This window comes from Pristiophorus japonicus, chromosome 9, assembly GCF_044704955.1.
Source record: "Pristiophorus japonicus isolate sPriJap1 chromosome 9, sPriJap1.hap1, whole genome shotgun sequence".
Lineage (NCBI taxonomy): Eukaryota > Metazoa > Chordata > Chondrichthyes > Pristiophoridae > Pristiophorus > Pristiophorus japonicus.
Window position 1 is genome coordinate 191881611 of NC_091985.1, and position 22284 is coordinate 191903894.

The window sequence follows — 22284 nt, forward strand, 5'->3', positions numbered from 1 at the left end:
CGTATGGCCCACTCCTGCCCCTATCTCTTATGTAACTTTATAAATCGCAAGTCAGGCCTCAACCGGAGTAGTGTGAATATTTCTGGGCGGGTGTCAAAGCATTATACAGGGTGACACAGGAGGTTTACCAGGGTGTTTCCGGGGCTGAGCGATTTCAGTTCCGAGGAGAGGTTTGCAAAGAGAGGTCGGTTTTCATTGGAACAGAGACGCTGACGCGGTGACCTCGTCGAGGTTTACAAGACGAGGAGAGGTTATGATCGAGTCAACAGGGATAAAAAGAATTCCCTCCTGCCAGTGGGTCAATACCTAGAGGTCGCAGATTCGAAAGCTCTCTCAGGCCAAGCGTCGAGTCATTGACCAGGCTCAACCAGCTCTGGTGGGCGGGCCACATTGTCCGCACGCTCGCTGCCAATCTCCCGAAACAACATAACAACATAAGAATTAGGAACAGGAGTAGGCCATCTAGCCCCTCGAGCCTACTCCGCCATTCAATAAGATCATGGCTGATCTGGCCGTGGACTCAGCTCCACTTACCCGCCCGCTCCCCGTAACCCTTAATTCCCTTATTGGTTAAAAATCTATCTATCTGTGACTTGAATACATTCAATGAGCTAACCTCAACTGCTTCCTTGGGCAGAGAATTCCACAGATTCACAACCCTCTGGGAGAAGAAATTCCTTCTCAACTCGGTTTTAAATTGGCTCCCCCGTATTTTGAGGCTGTGCCCCCTAGTTCTAGTCTCCCCGACCAGTGGAAACAACCTCTCTGCCTCTATCTTGTCTATCCCTTTCATTATTTTAAATGTTTCTATAAGATCACCCCTCATCCTTCTGAACTCCAACGAGTAAAGACCCAGTCTACTCAATCTATCATCATAAGGTAACCCCCTCATCTCCGGAATCAGCCTAGTGAATCGTCTCTGTACCCCCTCCAAAGCCAGTATATCCTTCCTTAAGTAAGGTGACCAAAACTGCACGCAGTACTCCAGGTGCGGCCTCACCAATACCTTATACAGTTGCAGCAGGACCTCCCTGCTTTTGTACTCCATCCCTCTCGCAATGAAGGCCAACATTCCATTCGCCTTCCTGATTACCTGCTGCACCTGCAAACTCACTTTTTGGGATTCATACACAAGGACCCCCAGGTCCCTCTGCACCGCAGCATGTTGTAATTTCTCCCCATTCAAATAATATTCCTTTTTACTGTTTTTTTTCCAAGGTGGATGACCTTACACTTTCCGACATTGTATTCCATCTGCCAAACCTTAGCCCATTCGCTTAACCTATCTAAATCTCTTTGCAGCCTCTCTGTGTCCTCTACACAACCCGCTTTCCCACTAATCTTTGTGTCATATGCAAATTTTGTTACACTACACTCTGTCCCCTCTTCCAGGTCATCTATGTATATTGTAAACAGTTGTGGTCCCAGCACCGATCCCTGTGGCACACCACTAACCACCGATTTCCAACCCGAAAAGGACCCATTTATCCTGACTCTCTGCTTTCTGTTAGCCAGCCAATTCTCTATCCATGCTAATACATTTCCTCTGACTCCGCGTACCTTTATCTTCTGCAGTAACCTTTTGTGTGGCACCTTATCGAATGCCTTTTGGAAATCTAAATACACCACATCCATCGGTACACCTCTATCCTCCATGCTCGTTATATCCTCAAAGAAACAGGCATTCTACCTCCGAGCTCTGTCACGAACGAGAGGTGATCTTATCAAAACGTATAAGAAACTGAGGGGGCTGGACAGGGTGGATGCAGAGAGGATGTTTCCCCTCGTGGGGGAATCTAGAACTAGGGGGCATGGTCTCAGAATAAGGGGCCGCTCATTTAGAACTGAGATGAGGAGGAATTTCTTCTCTCAGAGGGTTGTAAATCTGTGGAATTCTCTGCCCCAGAGAGCTGTGGAGGCTGGGTCATTGACTATATTTAAGGTGGAGATAGACAGATTTTTGAACGATAAGGGAGTGAAGGGTTGTGGGGAGCGGGCGGGGAAGTGGAGCTGAGTCCATGGTCAGATCAGACATGATCTTATTGAATGGTGGAGGTGCCGAATGGCCCACTCCTGCTCCTATTTCTTCTGTCCTTACGTTCTTACGGCAGGCGAGCCCCAGGAGGGCAGAGAAAACGTTTCAAGGACACCCTCAAAGCGTCCTTGAGAAAGTGCGACATTCCCACCGACAGCAGGGAATCCCGCTCAAGACCGCCCTGAGTGGAGGAAGTGCATCCGGGAGGGCGGCGAGCGCCTCGAGTTTACTCGCCGGGAGCACGCGGCAGCCGAGCACAAACAGCGGAAGGAGCGCCCGACAAAACCAGGCACCCCACCCGGCCGCCCCTCCAACCCAGACCCTGCCCCAAGCCGTGACAGAGTCCGTAGGTCCCGCGTTTGGTCTCCGCACACCTCATTTTGAAAGGGAGTTGGAGAGACACGACGAGGATGAGGGGATTGCAGGGGTTAGGGACAAAAAGCAGGGAGCGGGAAGGCGGTGGGACTAAACACCGCTGCTCTCTCAAACAGCCGGTACAGGCAGGGCGGGCCGAAAGCCCACCTTCGGTGCTGCAAGTGTCGACCATTTTATCCAGGCAGCTCCAAGGGCTTACACGTTTCACGATCAGGGCACAGCGAGAGGCCCACGGACTGAAACGGGTGAAACAAAGACCCGTGGGGCTGTTGGGCGCGAGAAAGAACGCCAGCCCGGGGCAGCTGGTGACTCGAAACCGATTCGTGCACATTTCCGGGGGTCGGGAGCGAGACCCCCGGTTAACACCGAGACAAAAGGGTTTGATGCAATCGTGCGGAGGAGCCCCTGGATGAATTGGCCGGAGAGGGAGACGACAAGTCTGCCAAAAAAAGCCAGGACAACAAAGGATCCCACAAGGCGTGCATTCGTGGATAACGGGACACTGAAGGTGAGGAGTTATAAGAACATAAGAATTAGGAACAGGAGTAGGCCATCTAGTCCCTCGAGCCTGCTCCGCCATTCAATAAGATCATAGCTGATCTGGCCGTGGACTCAGCTCCACTTACCCGCCCGCTCCCCGTAACCCTTAATTCCCTTATTGCTTAAACATCTATCTATCTGTGACTTGAATACATTCAATGAGCTAGCCTCAACTGCTTCCTTGGGCAGAGAATTCCACAGATTCACAACCCTCTGGGAGAAGAAATTCCTTCTCAACTCGGTTTTAAATTGGCTCCCCCGTATTTTGAGGCTGTGCCCCCTAGTTCTAGTCTCCCCGACCAGTGGAAACAACCTCTCTGCCTCTATCTTGTCTATCCCTTTCATTATTTTAAATGTTTCTATAAGATCACCCCTCATCCTTCTGAACTCCAACGAGTAAAGACCCAGTCTACTCAATCTATCATCATAAGGTAACCCCCTCATCTCTGGAATCAGCCGAGTGAATCGTCTCTGTACCCCCTCCAAAGCCAGTATATCCTTCCTTAAGTAAGGTGACCAAAACTGCACGCAGTACTCCAGGTGCGGCCTCACCAATACCTTATACAGTTGCAGCAGGACCTCCCTGCTTTTGTACTCCATCCCTCTCGCAATGAAGGCCAACATTCCATTCGCCTTCCTGATTACCTGCTGCACCTGCAAACTAACTTTTTGGGATTTATGCACAAGGACCCCCAGGTCCCTCTGCACTGCAGCATGTTGTAATTTCACCCCATTCAAATAATATTCCCTTTTACTGTTTTTTTTCCCAAGGTGGATGACCTCACACTTTCCGACATTGTATTCCATCTGCCAAACCTTAGCCCATTCGCTTAACCTATCTAAATCTCTTTGCAGCCTCACTGTGTCCTCTACACAACCCGCTTTCCCACTAATCTTTGTGTCATCTGCAAATTCTGTTACACTACACTCTGTCCCCTCTTCCAGGTCATCTATGTATATTGTAAACAGCTGTGGTCCCAGCACCGATCCCTGTGGCACACCACTAACCACCGATTTCCAACCGGAAAAGGACCCATTTATCCCGACTCTCTGCTTTCTGTTAGCCAGCCAATTCTCTATCCATGCTAATACATTTCCTCTGACTCCGCGTACCTCTATCTTCAGCAGTAACCTTTTGTGTGGCACCTTATCTTTGGCCCTGCCAATTCTGTGCACACAGGGGTGTAAGCAACAGTTAACAAGGTGGGAATTGTGGCTATCCAGACCCGTCATCGCAGCCATCGAGACTCATCCAGACACATTAACTGGAAGCAGCCCAGCCAGAGACCTGTATAATGGAGTGGATATACAGGAAGGAGCTCACAGAAGTAAAACACCTCAGAACAACAGGTCGGAGGAACAACGACCACAAAGGGGAACAACGGAAAGAAGAACAAGGGACAGACAATGAGAAGGAAACACAAGCAGGAAGAGAGACAAGAGGAAAGGCAAGCAGTCAGGACCCACCATCTTCCCTCACTCCACGAGCCGACAACCGATAACAGCAGCAACTGGCTGGATGAGGGGTTGTATAACAACATAAGAAATAAGAGCAGGAGTCGGCCATACGGCCCCTCGAACCTGCTCCACCATTTAATAAGACCATGGCTGATCTGATCATGGGCTCAGCTCCACTTCCCGCCCGCTCCCCATAACCCCTTATTCCCTTATCATTTAAGAAACTGTCCATTTCTGTCTTAAATTTATACAATGTCCCAGCCTCCACAGCTCTCTGGGGCAGAGAATTCTACAGATTTACAACCCTCAGAGAGAAGAAATTTCTCCTCATCTCAGTTTTAAATGGGCGGCTCCTTATTCTAAGATCATGCCCTCTAGTTCTAGTCTCCCCCATCAATGGAAACATCCTCTCTGCATCCACCTTGTCAAGCCCCCTCATAATCTTATACGTTTCGATAAGATCATCTCTCATTCTTCTGAATTCCAATGAGTAGAGGCCCAACCTACTCAACCTTTCCTCATAAGTCAACCCACTCATCCCCGGAATCAACCGAGTGAACCTTCTCTGAACTGCCTCCAAAGCAAGTATATCCTTTCGTAAATATAGAAACCAAAACTGCACGCAGTATTCCAGGTGTGGCCTCACCAATACCCTGTATAACTGTAGCAAGACTTCCCTGTTTTTATACTCCATCCCCTTTGCAATAAAGGCCAAGATACCATTGGCCTTCCTGATCACTTGCTGTAACCTGCATACTAACCTTTTGTGTTTCATACACAAGTAACCCCCAGATCCCGCTGTACTGCAGCACGTTGCAATCTTTCTCCATTTAAATAATAACTTGCTCTTTGATTTTTTCTGCCAAAGTGCATGACCTCACATTTTCCCACATTATACTCCATCTGCCAAATTTTTGCCCACTCACTTAGTCTGTCTATGTCATTTTGCAGATTATTTGTGTCCTCCTCACACATTGCTTTTCCTCCCATCTTTGTATTGTCAGCAAACTTGACTACATTACACTCGGTCCCTTCTTCCAAGTCGTTAATATAAAGTGTAAATAGTTGGGGTCCCAGCACTGATCCCTGCGGCACCCCACTAGTTACTGAGTAACCAATCTCTAACAATCTCAAAGAGCAAGTTATTATTTAAATGGAGTAAGATTGCAAAGTGCTGCAGTGCAGTGGGACCTGGGGGTCCTTGTGCATGAAACACAAAAGGTTAGTATGCAGGTACAGCAAGTTGTTAATCTGTGGAATTTCCTGCCATAGAGAGTCGTTGATGTCAGTTCATTGGATATATTCAAGAGAGAGTTAGATATGGTCCTTCTGGCTAAGGGGATCAAGGGGTATGGAGAGAAAGCAGGAAAGGAGTGGTGAGGGAATGATCAGCCATGATCTTATTGAATGGCGGTGCAGGCTCGAAGGGCCGAATGGCCTGCTCCTGCACCTATTTTCTATGTTTTTATGTTTCTATGATCAGGAAGGCCAATGGTATCTTGGCCTTTATTGCAAAGGGGATGGAGTATAAAAGCAGGGAAGTCTTGCTACAGTTATACAGGGTATTGGTGAGGCCACACCTGGAATACTGCGTGCAGTTTTGGCTTCCATATTTACGAAAGGATTATACTTACTTTGGAGACAGTTCAGAGAAGGTTCACTCGGTTGATTCCGGGGATGAGGGGGTTGACTTATGAGGAAAGGTTGAGTAGGTTGGGCCTCTACTCATTGGAATTCAGAAGAATGAGAGATGATCTTATCGAAACGTATAAGATTATGAGGGGGCTTGACAAGGTGGATGCAGAGAGGATGTTTCCACTGATGGGGGAGACTAGAACTAGAGGGCATGGTCTTAGAATAAGGGGCCGCCCATTTAAAACTGAGATGAGGAGAAATTTCTTCTCTCAGAGGGTTGTAAATCTGTGGAATTCGCTGCCTCAGAGAGGTGTGGAGGCTGGGTCATTGAATATATTTAAGACAGAAATAGACAGTTTCTTGAGCGATAAGGGAGTGAAGGGTTGTGGGGAGCGGGCGGGGAAGTAGAGCTGAGTCCAGGATCAGATCAGCCATGATCTTATTAAATGGCGGAGCAGGCTCGAGGGGCCGTATGGCCGACTCCTGCTCCTATTTCTTATGTTCTTATTTAAGTCTTGTTCTGTAATTTTTAGTTGTTTTTCGTGGAATAAACGAACTGTTGGGTGAAGCCTAAACTGCGTTCGATGGAGACGTTCCTGTAATTCCCGAGGTCTGTGGATCAAAGTGGAATGGGACAGCCTACTCTGTGTCCTCATTGTTTTTCGATAAACACACCACACTTTAGGAAGGACGTGAAGACCTGAGAGAGGGTACAGACGTACTTTACTGGAATGGTTCCAGGGACGAGGAAGTACAGTCACGTGGAGAGACAGTTCTGACGGAGGGTTTCCGACCCGAAATGTTAACTCCCTTTCTCTTTCCACAGACGCTGCCCGACCCGCCGAGACTTCCAGCGTTTTCTGCTTTTATTTCGGGTTGCGGCCTCCGTGGAATTTTGCGTTTGTGTTGGAGGAGCTGGGGTGGGGGGAAGGGGGGGGGTTGGTTCAACCTTGGAGCAGAGAAGGCAAATAGGAGATCTGATCGAGGGGGTTGAAAATCACGACGGGTTTCGAGCGAGCGAATCAGGAGAACTTGTTCCGCATTGGCGGCAGGGTCAAGAAGCAGAGGACACAGATTTAAGGTGATTGGCAGCAGAGCCAAAGGCGAGAGGAGGAACTACTTGTTACGCAGCGAGTGGCTACGATCTGCAATACGCGGCCTCAGAGAGTGCTGGAGGCTGACTCAATCTTGGCCTTCAAAAGAGAACTGGGTAAATACTGGAGGGGGTAAATACTGCAGGGATTATGGGGAAAGAGCGGGGGCGAGTGGGACTAACTGCGTGGGGCTCTTCGAAACACGCAATGGTCCGATCGGCCTACCTTCTGTGCCGTGACATCCGTGGCTCAGTGGGTAGCACTCTCTCGCCTCTGAGTTGTGGGTTCAAGACCCACTCCAGGGACTTGGGCATCAAAAATCTAGGCTGACACTCGCAATGCAGTACTGAGGGAGTGCTGCACTGTCGGAGGGGCAGTACTGAGGGAGTGCTGCACTGTCGGAGGGGCAGTACTGAGGGAGCGCTGCATTGTCGGAGGGCCAGTAATGAGGTAGTGCTGCACTGTCGGAGGGGCAGTACTGAGGGAGCGCTGCACTGTCGGAGGGGCAGTACTGAGGGAGCGCTGCACTGTCAGAGGGGCAGTACTGAGGGAGTGCTGCACTGTCGGAGGGGCAGTACTGAGGTAGTGCTGCACTGAAGGAGGGGCAGTACTGAGGGAGTGCTGCACTGTCGGAGGGGCAGTACTGAGGGAGTGCTGCACTGTCGGAGGGGCAGTACTGAGGGAGCGCTGCACTGTCAGAGGGGCAGTACTGAGGGAGTGCTGCATTGTCGGAGGGCCAGTAATGAGGTAGTGCTGCACTGTCGGAGGGGCAGTACTGAGGGAGCGCTGCACTGTCGGAGGGGCAGTACTGAGGGAGCGCTGCACTGTCAGAGGGGCAGTACTGAGGGAGTGCTGCACTGTCGGAGGGGCAGTACTGAGGTAGTGCTGCACTGTCGGAGGGGCAGTACTGAGGGAGTGCTGCACTGTCGGAGGGGCAGTACTGAGGGAGTGCTGCACTGTCGGAGGGGCAGTACTGAGGTAGTGCTGCACTGTCGGAGGGGCAGTACTGAGGGAGTGCTGCACTGTCGGGGGGGCAGTACTGAGGGAGTGCTGCACTGTCGGAGGGGCAGTACTGAGGGAGTGCTGCACTGTCGGAGGGGCAGTACTGAGGTAGTGCTGCACTGTCGGAGGGGCAGTACTGAGTGAGTGCTGCACTGTCGGAGGGGCAGTACTGAGGGAACGCTGCACTGTCGGAGGGGCAGTAATGAGATAGTGCTGCACTGTCGGAGGGGCAGTACTGAGGTAGTGCTGCACTGTCGGAGGGGCAGTACTGAGGGAGAGCTGCACTGTCGGAGGGGCAGTACTGAGGGAGCGCTGCACTGTCGGAGGGGCAGTACTGAGGGAGCGCTGCACTGTCGGAGGGGCAGTACTGAGGGAGTGCAGCACTGTCGGAGGGGCAGTACTGAGGGAGTGTTGAACTATCGGAGGGGCAGTACTGAGGGAGTGCAGCACTGTCGGAGGTGCCGTCTTCCGGATGAGACGCTAAACCGAGGCCCCGTCCGCTCTCTCTAAGCGGACGCAAAAGAACCCACGGTGCTATTGCGAAGAACAGTAGGTGTTGGGGGCGTTCTCCCCAACGTCCTGGCGACAAGATCCATCCCTCAACCAGCATCGCCACGAAAGAAACAGGTGATCCGGGCCATTATAAACATTGCTGCTTGTGGGATCTTGCTGTGCACATATTGGCTGGCGCCTTGCCCGAACCTGACCACAGCGACCAGACTGCAAAAGTAATCGATTGGCTGTGAGGAGCTTCGGGAGGTCCTGAGGTTGTGTAAGGATGAGAGCGAGCGGCACTGGGAAGTGACACCCGTCGGCTAAGGTTGATCGGTTGATGCTCCAAGGCTGAGATTGTGGAACTCGCTGACACAGGGAGGGGTTGAGGAGAATAGTGTCGACATGTTCAAGGGGAAGCTGGGTAAGCACGTGCGGGAGAAAGAAATCGAGGATACGTTGATGGGGCGAGATATCGAGGGGTTGGGGGAAGGTCCGTGTGGAACACGGAGCCTGTTTGGGCCGAAGGATCTGTTTGGGTGGTCTTCAGTCGGTGGTCCTGCCAACTCCCGCTGGCTCTCGCTCTGCGACTGGACTGCAGACCACAACAGCCTGGAGGAGATCGGATCACAAAGATGAGCATGAAAAGCCGAGCCACACCTCAGATAAGGCAGACATGACCCCATAGAAACAGCAATGTCTACTTCAGAACTTAACAGGAGCAGGAGTGGGCCATTCGGCCCCTCGAGCCTGCTCCCCCATTCAATAAGATCATGGCTGATCTGATCATGGACTCAGCTCCACTTCCCCGCCCGCTCCCCATAACCCTTCACTCCCTTATCGCTCAAAGATCTGTCTATCTCCACCTTAAATATATTCAATGACCCAGCCTCCACAGCTCTCTGGGGCAGAGAATCCCACAGATTTACAACCCTGAGAAGAAATTCCTCCTCATCTCAGTTTTAAATGGGCAGCCCCTTATTCTGAGACTATGCCCCCTAGTTCTAGATTCCCCCACGAGGGGAAACATCCTCTCTGCATCTACCCTGTCCAACCCCCTCAGTATCTTATACGTTTCAATAACATCACCTCTCATTCTTCTAAACACCAATGAGTAGAGGCCCAACCTGCTCAACCTTTCCTCATAAGACAACCCCGTCATCTCCGGAATCAACTGAGTGAACTTTCTCTGAACTGCCTCCAATGCAAATATATCCCTCATTAAATACAGAGACCAAAACTGTACGCAGTACTCCAGGTGTGGCCTCACCAATACCCTGTACAGTTGCAGCAGGACTTCTCTGCTTTTATACTCTATCTCCCTTGCAATAAAGATCAAGATACTATTTACCTTCCTGATCACTTGCTGTACCTGCATACTAACTTTTTGTATTTCATGCACCAGGACCCCCAGGTCCAGCTGTACTGCAGCACTTTGTAATTGTTTTCTCCATTTAAATAATATACTGTGCCTTTAACAGAGTGATAGGTCCAAGGCACTTGACAGGAACGAATGGAAGACAAAGGGCTGGAAATTTCCTCACACCGCAGTTGGGACGATGTCCCGGGCCGAGGGATAAATTTAGCGCCGACAATTGGCTAGTGTCCACCGCCATAAAATTCATCAGCTGGGTCTGGAGTTTGGAGCGGGGAGCAGAGAGAGGCGATGCATGTAGCAAAAATAAAAAGCCAACGGTTATTTAAATCGAGAGCGAGATTACAAAATGCTGCGGTACAGAGGGACCTGGGGGTCCTCGTGCATTGAGGAGAGAGAGGGAGAGAGGCGGAGAGGTTTAGGGAGGGAATTCCACAGCTTGGGGCCCAGGCAGCTGAAGGCCCGGCCACCGATGGTGGAGCGATTATAATCAGGGATGGTCAGGAGGGCAGAATTAGAGGAACGCAGACATCTCGGGGGGTTGTGGGGTTGGAGGAGATTACAGAGATAGGGAGGGGCGAGGGCCATGGAGGGATTTGTAAATAAGAATGAGAATTTTGAAATCGAGGTGTTGCTTAACCGGGAATCAATGTAGGTCAGCGAGCACAGGGAGTGATGGGTGAGTGGGACTGGGTGCGAGTTAGGACATGGGGCAGCGAGCACAGTGGGTGATGGGTGAGTGGGACTCGGTGCGAGTTAGGACACGGGGCAGTGAACACAGGGGGTGATGGGTGAGTGGGACTCGGTGCAAGTTAGGACACGGGGCAGTGAGCACAGGGGGTGATGGGTGAGTGGGACTCGTTGCGAGTTAGGACACGGGGCAGTGAGCACAGGGGGTGATGGGTGAGTGGAACTCGGTGCGAGTTAGGACACGGGGCAGTGAGCACAGGGGGTGATGGGTGAGTGGGACTTGGTGTGAGTTAGGACACGGGGCAGTGAGCACAGGGGGTGATGGGTGAGTGGGACTCGGTGCGAGTTAGGACACGGGGCAGTGAGCACAGGGGGTGATGGGTGAGTGGGACTCGGTGCGAGTTAGGACACGGGGCAGTGAGCACAGCGGGTGATGGGTGAGTGGGACTCGGTGCGAGTTAGGACACGGGGCAGCGAGCACAGGGGGTGATGGTGAGTGGGACTCGGTGCAAGTTAGGACAGGGGGCAGTGAGCACAGCGGGTGATGGGCGAGTGGGACTCGGTGTGAGTTAGGACATGGGGCAGTGAGCACAGCGGGTGATGGTTGAATGGGGCTTGGTGTGAGTTAGGACACGGGGCAGTGAGCACAGGGGGTGATGGGTGAGTGGGACTCGGTGCGAGTTAGGACACGGGGCAGTGAGCACAGGTTGTGATGGGTGAGTGGGACTCGGTGTGAGTTAGGACATGGGGCAGTGAGCACAGCGGGTGATGGGTGAATGGGACACGATGTGAGTTAGGACACGGGGCAGTGAGCGCAGGGGGTGATGGGTGAGTGGGACTCGGTGCGAGTTAGGACATGGGGCAGTGAGCACAGGGGGTGATTGGTGAGTGGGACTTGGTGTGAGTTAGGACATGGGTCAGTGAGCACAGCGGGTGATGGGTGAGTGGGACACGATGTGAGTTAGGACATGGGTCAGTGAGCACAGCGGGTGATGGGTGAGTGGGACACGATGTGAGTTAGGACACGGGGCAGTGAGCACAGGGAGTGATGGGTGAGTGGGACTTGGTGTGAGTTAGGACACGTGGCAGTGAGCACAGGGGGTGGTGGGTGAGTGGGACTTGGTGTGAGTTCGGACATGGGGCAGTGACCACAGGGGGTGATGGGTGAGTGGGACTCGGTGCGAATTAGGACACGGGGCAGTGAGCACAGGGGGTGATGGGTGAGTGGGACTCGGTGCGAATTAGGACTCGGGGCAGTGTGCACAGGGGGTGATGGGTGAGTGGGACTCGGTGCGAGTTAGGTCACGGGGCAGTGAGCACAGGGGGTGATGGGTGAGTGGGACTCGGTGCGAGTTAGGACACGGGGCAGTGAGCACAGGGGGTGATGGGTGAGTGGGACTCGTTGCAAGTTAGGACACGGGGCAGTGAGCACAGGGGGTGATGGGTGAGTGGGACACGATGTGAGTTAGGACACGGGACAGTGAGCCCAGGGGGTGATGGGTGAGTGGGACACGATGTGAGTTAGGACACGGGGCAGTGAGCACAGGGGGTGATGGGTGAGTGGGACTCGGTGCGAGTTAGGACATGGGGCAGTGAGCACAAGGGGTGATGGGTGAACGGGACTTGGTGCGAGTTAGGACATGGGGCAGTGAGCACAGGGGGTTATGGGTGAGTGGGACTGGGTGCGAGTTAGGACACGGGTCAGTGTGCACAGGGGGTGATGGGTGAGTGGGACTTGGTGTGAGTTAGGACACGGGGCAGTGAGCACAGGGGGTGATGGGTGAGTGGGACTCGGTGCGAGTTAGGACAGGGGGCAGTGAGCACAGGGTGTGGTGGGTGAGTGGGACTGGGTGTGAGTTAGGACACGGGGCAGTGAGCACATGGGGTGATGGGTGAGTGGGACTCGGTGCGAGTTAGGACACGGGGCACAGTGGGCGATGGGTGAGTGGGACACGATGTGAGTTAGGACACGGGGCACAGTGGGCGATGGGTGAGTGGGACACGATGTGAGTTAGGACACGGGGCACAGTGGGCGATGGGTGAGTGGGACACGATGTGAGTTAGGACACGGGGCACAGTGGGCGATGGGTGAGTGGGACTCGGTGCGAGTTAGGACACGGGGCACAGGGGGTGATGGGTGAGCGGGACTCGGTGTGAGTTAGGACACGGGGCAGTGAGCACAGGGGGTGATGGGTGAGTGGGACTCGGTGCGAGTTAGGACACGGGCCAGCGAGCACAGTGGGTGATGGGTGAGTGGGACTCGGTGCGAGTTAGGACACGGGGCAGTGAGCACAGGGAGTGATGGGTGAGTGGGACTGGGTGCGAGTTAGGACACGGGGCAGTGAGCACAGGGGGTGATGGATGAGTGGGACTCGGTGCGAGTTAGGTCACGGGGCAGTGAGCACAGGGGGTGATGGGTGAGTGGGACTCGGTGCGAGTTAGGACACGGGGCAGTGAGCACAGGGGGTGATGGGTGAGTGGGACTCGTTGCAAGTTAGGACACGGGGCAGTGAGCACAGGGGGTGATGGGTGAGTGGGACTCGTTGCGAGTTAGGACACGGGGCAGTGAGCACTGTGGGTGATGGGTGAGTGGGACACGATGTGAGTTAGGACACGGGACAGTGAGCCCAGGGGGTGATGGGTGAGTGGGACACGATGTGAGTTAGGACACGGGGCAGTGAGCACAGGGGGTGATGGGTGAGTGGGACTCAGTGCGAGTTAGGACATGGGGCAGTGAGCACAAGGGGTGATGGGTGAACGGGACTAGGTGCGAGTTAGGACATGGGGCAGTGAGCACAGGGGGTTATGGGTGAGTGGGACTGGGTGCGAGTTAGGACACGGGTCAGTGTGCACAGGGGGTGATGGGTGAGTGGGACTTGGTGTGAGTTAGGACACGGGGCAGTGAGCACAGGGGGTGATGGGTGAGTGGGACTCGGTGCGAGTTAGGACAGGGGGCAGTGAGCACAGGGTGTGGTGGGTGAGTGGGACTGGGTGTGAGTTAGGACACGGGGCAGTGAGCACATGGGGTGATGAGTGAGTGGGACTCGGTGCGAGTTAGGACACGGGGCACAGTGGGCGATGGGTGAGTGGGACACGATGTGAGTTAGGACACGGGGCACAGGGGGTGATGGGTGAGTGGGACACGGTGCGAGTTAGGACACGGGGCGCAGGGGGTGATGGGTGAGTGGGACTCGGTGCGAGTTAGGACACGTGGCAGTGAGCACAGGGGGTGGTGGGTGAGTGGGACTTGGTGTGAGTTCGGACATGGGGCAGTGACCACAGGGGGTGATGGGTGAGTGGGACTCGGTGCGAATTAGGACACGGGGCAGTGAGCACAGGGGGTGATGGGTGAGTGGGACACGGTGCGAGTTAGGACACGGGGCAGTGAGCACAGGGTGTGGTGGGTGAGTGGGACCCGGTGTGAGTTAGGACACGGGGCAGTGAGCACAGGGGGTGATGGGTGAGTGGGACACGGTGCGAGTTAGGACACGGGGCACAGTGGGCGATGGGTGAGTGGGACACGATGTGAGTTAGGACGCGGGGCACAGTGGGCGATGGGTGAGTGGGACACGATGTGAGTTAGGACACGGGGCACAGTGGGCGATGGGTGAGTGGAACACGATGTGAGTTAGGACACGGGGCACAGTGGGCGATGGGTGAGTGGGACTCGGTGCGAGTTAGGACACGGGGCACAGGGGGTGATGGGTGAGCGGGACTCGGTGTGAGTTAGGACACGGGGCAGTGAGCACAGGGGGTGATGGGTGAGTGGGACTCGGTGCGAGTTAGGACACGGGCCAGCGAGCACAGTGGGTGATGGATGAGTGGGACTCGGTGCGAGTTAGGACACGGGGCAGTGAGCACAGGGGGTGATGGGTGAGTGGGACTGGGTGCGAGTTAGGACACGGGGCAGTGAGCACAGGGGGTGATGGGTGAGTGGGACTCGGTGCGAGTTAGGTCACGGGGCAGTGAGCACAGGGGGTGATGGGTGAGTGGGACTCGGTGCGAGTTAGGACACGGGGCAGTGAGCAGAGGGGGTGATGGGTGAGTGGGACTCGTTGCAAGTTAGGACACGGGGCAGTGAGCACAGGGGGTGATGGGTGAGTGGGACTCGTTGCGAGTTAGGACACGGGGCAGTGAGCACAGGGGGTGATGGGTGAGTGGGACTCGGTGCGAGTTAGGACACGGGCCAGCGAGCACAGTGGGTGATGGGTGAGTGGGACTCGGTGCGAGTTAGGACACGGGCCAGTGAGCACAGGGGGTGATGGGTGAGTGGGACTGGGTGCGAGTTAGGACACGGGGCAGTGAGCACAGGGGGTGATGGGTGAGTGGGACTCGGTGCGAGTTAGGTCACGGGGCAGTGAGCACAGGGGGTGATGGGTGAGTGGGACTCGGTGCGAGTTAGGACACGGGGCAGTGAGCAGAGGGGGTGATGGGTGAGTGGGACTCGTTGCAAGTTAGGACACGGGGCAGTGAGCACAGGGGGTGATGGGTGAGTGGGACTCGTTGCGAGTTAGGACACGGGGCAGTGAGCACAGTGGGTGATGGGTGAGTGGGACACGATGTGAGTTAGGACACGGGACAATGAGCCCAGGTGGTGATGGGTGAGTGGGACACGATGTGAGTTAGGACACGGGGCAGTGAGCACAGGGGGTGATGGGTGAGTGGGACTCGGTGCGAGTTAGGACATGGGGCAGTGAGCACAAGGGGTGATGGGTGAACGGGACTTGGTGCGAGTTAGGACATGGGGCAGTGAGCACAGGGGGTTATGGGTGAGTGGGACTGGGTGCGAGTTAGGACACGGGTCAGTGTGCACAGGGGGTGATGGGTGAGTGGGACTTGGTGTGAGTTAGGACACGGGGCAGTGAGCACAGGGGGTGATGGGTGAGTGGGACTCGGTGCGAGTTAGGACAGGGGGCAGTGAGCACAGGGTGTGGTGGGTGAGTGGGACTGGGTGTGAGTTAGGACACGGGGCAGTGAGCACATGGGGTGATGGGTGAGTGGGACTCGGTGCGAGTTAGGACACGGGGCACAGTGGGCGATGGGTGAGTGGGACACGATGTGAGTTAGGACACGGGGCACAGGGGGTGATGGGTGAGTGGGACTCGGTGCGAGTTAGGACACGTGGCAGTGAGCACAGGGGGTGGTGGGTGAGTGGGACTTGGTGTGAGTTCGGACATGGGGCAGTGACCACAGGGGGTGATGGGTGAGTGGGACTCGGTGCGAATTAGGACACGGGGCAGTGAGCACAGGGGGTGATGGGTGAGTGGGACACGGTGCGAATTAGGACACGGGGCAGTGAGCACAGGGGGTGATGGGTGAGTGGGACTCGGTGCGAGTTAGGACACGGGGCAGTGAGCACAGGTTGTGATGGGTGAGTGGGACACGATGTGAGTTAGGACACGGGGCACAGTGGGCGATGGGTGAGTGGGACTCGGTGCGAGTTAGGACACGGGGCACAGGGGGTGATGGGTGAGCGGGACTCGGTGTGAGTTAGGACACGGGGCAGTGAGCACAGGGGGTGATGGGCGAGTGGGACTCGGTGTGAATTAGGACATGGGGCAGTGAGCACAGCGGGTGATGGGTGAATGGGACACGATGTGAGTTAGGACACGGGGCAGTGAGCGCAGGGGGTGATGGGTGAGTGGGACTCGGTGCGAGTTAGGACACGGGGCAGTGAGCACAGGTTGTGATGGGTGAGTGGGACTCGGTGTGAGTTAGGACATGGGGCAGTGAGCACAGCGGGTGATGGGTGAATGGGACACGATGTGAGTTAGGACACGGGGCAGTGAGCGCAGGGGGTGATGGGTGAGTGGGACTCGGTGCGAGTTAGGACATGGGGCAGTGAGCACAGGGGGTGATTGGTGAGTGGGACTTGGTGTGAGTTAGGACATGGGTCAGTGAGCACAGCGGGTGATGGGTGAGTGGGACACGATGTGAGTTAGGACATGGGTCAGTGAGCACAGCGGGTGATGGGTGAGTGGGACACGATGTGAGTTAGGACACGGGGCAGTGAGCACAGGGAGTGATGGGTGAGTGGGACTTGGTGTGAGTTAGGACACGTGGCAGTGAGCACAGGGGGTGGTGGGTGAGTGGGACTTGGTGTGAGTTCGGACATGGGGCAGTGACCACAGGGGGTGATGGGTGAGTGGGACTCGGTGCGAATTAGGACACGGGGCAGTGAGCACAGAGGGTGATGGGTGAGTGGGACTCGGTGCGAATTAGGACTCGGGGCAGTGAGCACAGGGGGTGATGGGTGAGTGGGACTCGTTGCAAGTTAGGACACGGGGCAGTGAGCACAGGGGGTGATGGGTGAGTGGGACACGATGTGAGTTAGGACACGGGACAGTGAGCCCAGGGGGTGATGGGTGAGTGGGACACGATGTGAGTTAGGACACGGGGCAGTGAGCACAGGGGGTGATGGGTGAGTGGGACTCGGTGCGAGTTAGGACATGGGGCAGTGAGCACAAGGGGTGATGGGTGAACGGGACTTGGTGCGAGTTAGGACATGGGGCAGTGAGCACAGGGGGTTATGGGTGAGTGGGACTGGGTGCGAGTTAGGACACGGGTCAGTGTGCACAGGGGGTGATGGGTGAGTGGGACTTGGTGTGAGTTAGGACACGGGGCAGTGAGCACAGGGGGTGATGGGTGAGTGGGACTCGGTGCGAGTTAGGACAGGGGGCAATGAGCACAGGGTGTGGTGGGTGAGTGGGACTGGGTGTGAGTTAGGACACGGGGCAGTGAGCACATGGGGTGATGGGTGAGTGGGACTCGGTGCGAGTTAGGACACGGGGCACAGTGGGCGATGGGTGAGTGGGACACGATGTGAGTTAGGACACGGGGCACAGTGGGCGATGGGTGAGTGGGACACGATGTGAGTTAGGACACGGGGCACAGTGGGCGATGGGTGAGTGGGACACGATGTGAGTTAGGACACGGGGCACAGTGGGCGATGGGTGAGTGGTACTCGGTGCGAGTTAGGACACGGGGCACAGGGGGTGATGGGTGAGCGGGACTCGGTGTGAGTTAGGACACGGGGCAGTGAGCACAGGGGGTGATGGGTGAGTGGGACTCGGTGCGAGTTAGGACACGGGCCAGCGAGCACAGTGGGTGATGGGTGAGTGGGACTCGGTGCGAGTTAGGACACGGGGCAGTGAGCACAGGGGGTGATGGGTGAGTGGGACTGGGTGCGAGTTAGGACACGGGGCAGTGAGCACAGGGGGTGATGGATGAGTGGGACTCGGTGCGAGTTAGGTCACGGGGCAGTGAGCACAGGGGGTGATGGGTGAGTGGGACTCGGTGCGAGTTAGGACACGGGGCAGTGAGCACAGGGGGTGATGGGTGAGTGGGACTCGTTGCAAGTTAGGACACGGGGCAGTGAGCACAGGGGGTGATGGGTGAGTGGGACTCGTTGCGAGTTAGGACACGGGGCAGTGAGCACAGTGGGTGATGGGTGAGTGGGACACGATGTGAGTTAGGACACGGGACAGTGAGCCCAGGGGGTGATGGGTGAGTGGGACACGATGTGAGTTAGGACACGGGGCAGTGAGCACAGGGGGTGATGGGTGAGTGGGACTCAGTGCGAGTTAGGACATGGGGCAGTGAGCACAAGGGGTGATGGGTGAACGGGACTAGGTGCGAGTTAGGGACATGGGGCAGTGTGCACAGGGGGTGATGGGTGAGTGGGACTTGGTGTGAGTTAGGACACGGGGCAGTGAGCACAGGGGGTGATGGGTGAGTGGGACTCGGTGCGAGTTAGGACAGGGGGCAGTGAGCACAGGGTGTGGTGGGTGAGTGGGACTGGGTGTGAGTTAGGACACGGGGCAGTGAGCACATGGGGTGATGGGTGAGTGGGACTCGGTGCGAGTTAGGACACGGGGCACAGTGGGCGATGGGTGAGTGGGACACGATGTGAGTTAGGACACGGGGCACAGGGGGTGATGGGTGAGTGGGACACGGTGCGAGTTAGGACACGGGGCGCAGGGGGTGATGGGTGAGTGGGACTCGGTGCGAGTTAGGACACGTGGCAGTGAGCACAGGGGGTGGTGGGTGAGTGGGACTTGGTGTGAGTTCGGACATGGGGCAGTGACCACAGGGGGTGATGGGTGAGTGGGACTCGGTGCGAATTAGGACACGGGGCAGTGAGCACAGGGGGTGATGGGTGAGTGGGACACGGTGCGAGTTAGGACACGGGGCACAGTGGGCGATGGGTGAGTGGGACACGATGTGAGTTAGGACACGGGGCACAGTGGGCGATGGGTGAGTGGGACACGATGTGAGTTAGGACACGGGGCACAGTGGGCGATGGGTGAGTGGAACACGATGTGAGTTAGGACACGAGGCACAGTGGGCGATGGGTGAGTGGGACTCGGTGCGAGTTAGGACACGGGGCACAGGGGGTGATGGGTGAGCGGGACTCGGTGTGAGTTAGGACACGGGGCAGTGAGCACAGGGGGTGATGGGTGAGTGGGACTCGGTGCGAGTTAGGACACGGGCCAGCGAGCACAGTGGGTGATGGGTGAGTGGGACTCGGTGCGAGTTAGGACACGGGGCAGTGAGCACAGGGGGTGATGGGTGAGTGGGACTGGGTGCGAGTTAGGACACGGGGCAGTGAGCACAGGGGGTGATGGGTGAGTGGGACTCGGTGCGAGTTAGGTCACGGGGCAGTGAGCACAGGGGGTGATGGGTGAGTGGGACTCGGTGCGAGTTAGGACACGGGGCAGTGAGCAGAGGGGGTGATGGGTGAGTGGGACTCGTTGCAAGTTAGGACACGGGGCAGTGAGCACAGGGGGTGATGGGTGAGTGGGACTCGTTGCGAGTTAGGACACGGGGCAGTGAGCACAGGGGGTGATGGGTGAGTGGGACTCGGTGCGAGTTAGGACACGGGCCAGCGAGCACAGTGGGTGATGGGTGAGTGGGACTCGGTGCGAGTTAGGACACGGGCCAGTGAGCACAGGGGGTGATGGGTGAGTGGGACTGGGTGCGAGTTAGGACACGGGGCAGTGAGCACAGGGGGTGATGGGTGAGTGGGACTCGGTGCGAGTTAGGTCACGGGGCAGTGAGCACAGGGGGTGATGGGTGAGTGGGACTCGGTGCGAATTAGGACACGGGGCAGTGAGCACAGAGGGTGATGGGTGAGTGGGACTCGGTGCGAATTAGGACTCGGGGCAGTGAGCACAGGGGGTGATGGGTGAGTGGGACTCGTTGCAAGTTAGGACACGGGGCAGTGAGCACAGGGGGTGATGGGTGAGTGGGACACGATATGAGTTAGGACACGGGACAGTGAGCCCAGGGGGTGATGGGTGAGTGGGACACGATGTGAGTTAGGACACGGGGCAGTGAGCACAGGGGGTGATGGGTGAGTGGGACTCGGTGCGAGTTAGGACATGGGGCAGTGAGCACAAGGGGTGATGGGTGAACGGGACTTGGTGCGAGTTAGGACATGGGGCAGTGAGCACAGGGGGTTATGGGTGAGTGGGACTGGGTGCGAGTTAGGACACGGGTCAGTGTGCACAGGGGGTGATGGGTGAGTGGGACTTGGTGTGAGTTAGGACACGGGGCAGTGAGCACAGGGGGTGATGGGTGAGTGGGACTCGGTGCGAGTTAGGACAGGGGGCAGTGAGCACAGGGTGTGGTGGGTGAGTGGGACTGGGTGTGAGTTAGGACACGGGGCAGTGAGCACATGGGGTGATGGGTGAGTGGGACTCGGTGCGAGTTAGGACACGGGGCACAGTGGGCGATGGGTGAGTGGGACACGATGTGAGTTAGGACACGGGGCACAGTGGGCGATGGGTGAGTGGGACACGATGTGAGTTAGGACACGGGGCACAGTGGGCGATGGGTGAGTGGGACACGATGTGAGTTAGGACACGGGGCACAGTGGGCGATGGGTGAGTGGGACTCGGTGCGAGTTAGGACACGGGGCACAGGGGGTGATGGGTGAGCGGGACTCGGTGTGAGTTAGGACACGGGGCAGTGAGCACAGGGGGTGATGGGTGAGTGGGACTCGGTGCGAGTTAGGACACGGGCCAGCGAGCACAGTGGGTGATGGGTGAGTGGGACTCGGTGCGAGTTAGGACACGGGGCAGTGAGCACAGGGGGTGATGGGTGAGTGGGACTGGGTGCGAGTTAGGACACGGGGCAGTGAGCACAGGGGGTGATGGATGAGTGGGACTCGGTGCGAGTTAGGTCACGGGGCAGTGAGCACAGGGGGTGATGGGTGAGTGGGACTCGGTGCGAGTTAGGACACGGGGCAGTGAGCACAGGGGGTGATGGGTGAGTGGGACTCGTTGCAAGTTAGGACACGGGGCAGTGAGCACAGGGGGTGATGGGTGAGTGGGACTCGTTGCGAGTTAGGACACGGGGCAGTGAGCACAGTGGGTGATGGGTGAGTGGGACACGATGTGAGTTAGGACACGGGACAGTGAGCCCAGGGGGTGATGGGTGAGTGGGACACGATGTGAGTTAGGACACGGGGCAGTGAGCACAGGGAGTGATGGGTGAGTGGGACTCAGTGCGAGTTAGGACATGGGGCAGTGAGCACAAGGGGTGATGGGTGAACGGGACTAGGTGCGAGTTAGGACATGGGGCAGTGTGCACAGGGGGTGATGGGTGAGTGGGACTTGGTGTGAGTTAGGACACGGGGCAGTGAGCACAGGGGGTGATGGGTGAGTGGGACTCGGTGCGAGTTAGGACAGGGGGCAGTGAGCACAGGGTGTGGTGGGTGAGTGGGACTGGGTGTGAGTTAGGACACGGGGCAGTGAGCACATGGGGTGATGGGTGAGTGGGACTCGGTGCGAGTTAGGACACGGGGCACAGTGGGCGATGGGTGAGTGGGACACGATGTGAGTTAGGACACGGGGCACAGGGGGTGATGGGTGAGTGGGACACGGTGCGAGTTAGGACACGGGGCGCAGGGGGTGATGGGTGAGTGGGACTCGGTGCGAGTTAGGACACGTGGCAGTGAGCACAGGGGGTGGTGGGTGAGTGGGACTTGGTGTGAGTTCGGACATGGGGCAGTGACCACAGGGGGTGATGGGTGAGTGGGACTCGGTGCGAATTAGGACACGGGGCAGTGAGCACAGGGGGTGATGGGTGAGTGGGACACGGTGCGAGTTAGGACACGGGGCACAGTGGGCGATGGGTGAGTGGGACACGATGTGAGTTAGGACACGGGGCACAGTGGGCGATGGGTGAGTGGGACACGATGTGAGTTAGGACACGGGGCACAGTGGGCGATGGGTGAGTGGAACACGATGTGAGTTAGGACACGGGGCACAGTGGGCGATGGGTGAGTGGGACTCGGTGCGAGTTAGGACACGGGGCACAGGGGGTGATGGGTGAGCGGGACTCGGTGTGAGTTAGGACACGGGGCAGTGAGCACAGGGGGTGATGGGTGAGTGGGACTCGTTGCAAGTTAGGACACGGGGCAGTGAGCACAGGGGGTGATGGGTGAGTGGGACTCGTTGCGAGTTAGGACACGGGGCAGTGAGCACAGGGGGTGATGGGTGAGTGGGACTCGGTGCGAGTTAGGACACGGGCCAGCGAGCACAGTGGGTGATGGGTGAGTGGGACTCGGTGCGAGTTAGGAC

At 56.7% G+C, this 22284-nt stretch overlaps 1 protein-coding gene across 1 annotated transcript in view; it reads right to left on the minus strand.

Moving 5' to 3' along the window:
- Positions 1 to 8196: 8196 nt before the first annotated feature.
- LOC139274027 (membrane-spanning 4-domains subfamily A member 4A-like) overlaps positions 8197 to 22284 on the minus strand; it is a 32919-nt gene continuing 18831 nt past the window's right edge. The window contains exon 6 of the mRNA XM_070891079.1: positions 8197 to 9243. Within this exon, the coding sequence (XP_070747180.1) occupies positions 9178 to 9243 (66 nt within the window). The 3' untranslated portion in view covers positions 8197 to 9177. The remainder of the gene's footprint in view (positions 9244 to 22284) is intronic.